General features: G+C 55.9%; 1 protein-coding gene across 1 annotated transcript; it reads right to left on the bottom strand.

Annotated features, from left to right (window-relative positions):
* Positions 1-1,431: 1,431 nt before the first annotated feature.
* Positions 1,432-4,712, bottom strand: ENH_00015800 (Galactosyltransferase, related, related; the record flags this gene model as incomplete). Its single annotated transcript, XM_013579031.1, has 3 exons — positions 1,432-2,775; positions 3,347-3,469; positions 3,837-4,712. 3 exons carry the CDS (start codon positions 4,710-4,712, stop codon positions 1,432-1,434), a joined length of 2,343 nt encoding a protein of 780 aa, XP_013434485.1.

Here is a 4,712-nt window from a genome sequence, read left to right as displayed (position 1 = left end):
TTGCAGCAGCACAACAGCAGGCGAAACAATGGCAGCGATGAAAACGGCCCTGCCGGCTTCATAAGTTCGGGCTGCTGCAGTGGCAGCAGCTTCTGCAGCTGTTGCTGCTGCTGTCGTGTCGCTATGTGAGGCTCTGCGGCCAGTACGCCAGAGGCAGCCTTCGCTTTGCCTGCTGGTTGCAATTTTTTGATATTTCGAATTTTTTGTTGTGCTGCTGCCTGGCGAAAGCCTGTAACAGCAAACAAGGCCAGCAGCAGCAACTACGCGAAGTGACATATAAAAGCAAATTCGAATTACCCTTAGACATACAGCAACGCAGCCAACAGTCTGACTCAAATAGCCCGCCAGCAAGGGAAGCATACAAACTTCACTCTGCCCCACAGACAGCAATTATGGGGGATGGGGCACCGTCAGCAGCAACCCGCAGCGCTGCAACCAGCAGCTGTTCGCTCCTGCAGCACCAGATGCCACCGCAGCAAATCTTGCGGTCTGCAGTCAAGGCTTAAAGGAGTGCAATAACTGTGCTCCTAAGCAGTCAAGTCACTGCGTTAGGATCTTCTTGAGTTCCGCCTACTGATGCCGAGGCAGTACACAAAAACAAGCAGCTACACTGCAGTGCCTGTTAAGGCAGCCTGACTTGCACTCAGAGCCGCTCAAAGCAGGTGCTGCTGCTGCAGCTGCATTGGTTTGTTTGGAAAGCCTCAGCGCCTTCAACAGCACAAGAAGCAGCTGCAGCGGCCCGAGTTGCTGCTGTGTCCGTTAATGGCGTGGGGGGAAAAAAGGGAAGCGCCAGCGCCGCTCTTGCGTATCTCTGCTGCCATTAGTTGTTGGACCCGCTGCAACCAGCAGCAGCAGCAACAACACATGACAGCAGCGGCAGCGAAAGCAGCCGCACAAATTTCCTGCTCGCCACTTGCCCCTGCTCCCAAGCATTCTCTGCACTGCCTCACCGTTCGAAATCAGCCTGAATGCCCATCAAACGTTTCGTGTGATGTGCACCAGCACCCATCGAATCCACCTTCTGCTGCAGCTGCTGACTGCTGTGGCAGCTGCAGCTGTAAGAGCTGCTGCTGCAGCAGCTGCTGCCGACGCAGCAGCGCTTGCTGCAGCCAACGCGTCCTTTGAAATGTCCCAGAAATATGCCAGTGAGGCACTTGTAGAGCCTCTCATTCCAGGAACATTCCAACCATCGTGGGCACGAAGGATGCATGCCTAGTTTCGAGATCCAGGCTCTGCTTTCCACCGAGTTTAGTGTTATGGTTGCAGATCAACTCAGGAAAGCCTATAGTTTAGAGGCAGACTGTACGGCCAGAGCTGCCTAGTGTGGAGCTGCAGCTTCGTCGTTCGCGCGCTGTGTCTTGCAGCTTTTCAAGAGCAAATTCCGCGCTTGCTCCAGGAACAAAGTCTAAATATAGAAATGGTTTAAAAGGTTTAGAGTTCATCGTGAAGAGAATGCATTTCCTCGAGTTCCTCATGCTCCAGCAGCTCCTCAGGCGTCATGGGTCTAGTGCCTCTTTTCACTTTTCGGTTCAAGAGATCTCCTATGCCATCTGGTAGCAGTGGATCCTCCTGGTCAATTTCGTGCAGTTCTTCCTTTTCTAGCCACCGGTGTTCTTCTGCGTGGTGCCAGTCGTAGTCGATCCAGTCCACCTCTATCAGTTCATCTAGCCCGCCGCTCTTGCTGCTGTTGCTGCTGCCGCTGCTGGATTGGCCGCTGCTGTAGTCTCCGACGTCAACGTAGTCGTCGAAGATCTTCTTGGTGCCCTTGACGGACTGCAGCATTCGGTGGAAAGACACCGGGGTGGTTGCCTCGACCAAAAGGGGGTGGTAGTCCGCGGGCCTTTCCTGGTGCATTCCTCTTGCATGCAGCAGCGGCAGCTGCACGCGATGCGCCCACAGCCCCAGCAGCATGTCGTCGGCCGTGCCGTCTTCGGGGCAGCTGCAGTGGCCGCTGTCCACGCACTGCACCAATAGAGTTGCTGCTGCTCTGTCCAGCACCATGCCACCCCCCATGGTTACATACTCGTAGCCCCCCGCGCCGCTGCCCCCACTGAGTCCGTAGCCATATCTTTCTCCCAAGTACAGCGGCGAGACGGCTTCTAGAGGCCGCGGGCCTCCCCTGCCGTACAGGTGTGAGGCCGCTGTGAGTTGCTCGGGGGTGTAGCGGCTGTCTTTGGCGGGTGTGGCTGCTGCCACGGGATTGGCTGCTGCTGCTGCTGCTGCTGCTGCTGCTACAGCGCGCCTCTGCAAGTGGGCTCTTATCTCTTCTGCGAGACGCTTGTAGGGCGGAGCGTACGCCCTGTAGCCCTGGTCATCTGCAAGGAGATTCGCCAGGAAGCTACGGGCCGGAATCGGGGGCTGCAAAGTGAGAGAAAGCAGATCCAAAAGATGCCTGAAGTTCAGCAGCGTGTCGTCGTCTGTCACCACTAGGAAGCGGCGACCCGCAGGAGCCGCCAGAAACTCCTTAAGAAGAGCCTGCAGGCGAACGCAGAGGCCGCGCTTGCCTTCTGGGGCGGGTTTTCCGGGCAAGTCCAGCACTTCGATATCTAGAGAAGGGTCAGCAGTGTCTGAAAAGAAACGAATGCTGAGGGCGTCGTAGGCCTCTGTGAGCTGCTTCAACTCCTCCTTGTTCATTTGCAAATGCGCGTAGTGCTCCGCCCCGAGATGCCGCTTCGCCTGCTCCAGCAGAACCTCCCGAGACGCCCACAGACGGCGCAGCAAAGGCACCCGCGAAGAGTGGCTCCCGGAGTGGGTCTTGACGGCCACCATGACATCCTGGGCGAAGCAAAACGGACACAGCAGCAGCAAAAGTCGCAGGCGCAGCAGCTGCTGAAGGGATAGAGGGCTGAAGACCAGCAAAGGCGGTAGCACCACAAAACGGCAAAAAGATGGTGGCTGAAGTGCCGAAAAAGAGAAACAAACAAACAAACAAGAGCCGAAATGACGCAGGACAGGCTACACAAAAATCCACACAAACAGAAGTGTTTGAAAGACGCCACTCGAGACCGAAAGACAGACACAGGAGCAGAGGCAGGCGGCTTCGCCGTGAAGCCGAAATGCGCCTGAGACAACAGTTGCCCCGAGGGGCCCCCATGGAGTCTGGCAACCGGCGCTGCAGCAGAACTGACTGGCTTAGGGACCCGAGGCAAGAAAGAAAAATAAAAAAGAACAAATCATCGTGAACTTGCAGAAAAGAAACGAAATTGTGGAGAAAAGAGAAGAACGCTAGATCCGCGAGAAGTCAAGGAAGCCGGGAAGTGGTAAAAACAAAAGCGCAGCAGCAGCACAAGAACAAAGAGGAAATAGGAAAAAAAGAATAAAGACAGAGGCCAAGCCGCAGACAGACCTGGGGCTCGACTATAAAGGCAGGCCGGGACTTTTCGAGCTCCTCAAGAGCCTTTTGGTATTTGCCGCCATCCGCCATTTTCTCCTCCGCTGTGAACTTTTCTGACAAAAAATCTCTTTTAATCTGAACAGCCAGCACACCGGCAGCAAACTTGCACGCAAAGTCAAAAGAAACACAAGGAACAAGCCACAGCGAACGCCTGCTGCAGAAACACTGTCTGCTGCAGCAGCGAACGGCAGGTAGCTGTCTGCTGCAGCAGCAGACTGTCCTCTGCAAAACGAGATTCCCTCTGGCCTGTGCTTCTTTAGGCCTTCTTTTTGTCTGGCTTAGAAGCTTTCACCGTGCCCTAAATGCGAATCTGCAGCTGCTGCTGCTGCACACGCTGCTGCTGCTGCATACGCTGCTGCTGCTGCACACGCTGATGCTGTAGCGCTTGCCCACAGCTGAGGGCTCGGGAGTGGGGGTTTAGGGTTTAGAGTTTGAGGCTCACCATGAGTTCTTCGTCGAAATCGATAAGAGCGTCGAATATTTGGTGAGAAAGGACGGGGCCGTGTCTGTTGCCGCTGTTGAAAGCTACGCAGTCTTTGTGAATGATGGCTGTGATATCTGCTGCAGCAACTGCTGCGCGCTCAGCAGCAGATAGCTGCCGCTTGTTCGCTGCTGCAGCAGCCTCAGCCCCTGCCACTTTGGTAGGCCTCACGTGGTTTGGGGGGTAAGGCTGCAGGTCTCGTTCGTAATTGTCTACAGCGGGAGGTACGGGGCAGAAGAGTTCGGAATGCAGCAGCTGCAGCTGCTGCGTGTTTTTCAGGTGCACCGACATCTCGTAAATGAAGTCACGCTCGACTCCCTCTGGAGGAGGCTCCTCAGTATATGCCTTTTTGATTGCTTCAAACGCCGGGCGGGACCAAAGAGTGCCTGCGTCGAGGTGAGGATAAACCTGGGACTGAGCAGCAGCAAAATGATGTATTATGGTGGGCTGGGGGTCTGACAGGCCCCAGCCCATTGCAAAAGCCCCCCAGTGGGGCCCCTGTGTCTGCTGCTGCAGTTCCCGAAGCAGAGCCTCGAAAGTGGAGGGGTTGAGGCGGGTGTACGCAGAGCAGAAAAACACAAATTGAATCTCCGGCGACATCGAGGCTGCCTCAGCCGCCAGCCACCGCCCGAGAGAAAGAGCCTGCTGCCGCTGGCTGGGGGAATCCAGCAGCAGCGCTTCATCCCGCAGCCGCACGTGTTCTTGCGGCACCTGCAGCGTGAACAGCAGCTGGTGCAGCAGGTTGCTCACTATGTGCGACTCCACCACCGGCTCGTTGTCTATTATGAACAAAGTGTGCTGCTGTAGCAGAGGCAGCGAACTCTGATGCCTCTCCAT

This window comes from Eimeria necatrix, genomic scaffold (genome assembly GCF_000499385.1).
Source record: "Eimeria necatrix Houghton genomic scaffold, Enh_scaff14, whole genome shotgun sequence".
Classification (NCBI taxonomy): domain Eukaryota; phylum Apicomplexa; class Conoidasida; order Eucoccidiorida; family Eimeriidae; genus Eimeria; species Eimeria necatrix.
Note: the sequence above shows the minus strand (reverse complement) of the source record. Positions and strands in the feature narration are given on the sequence as shown.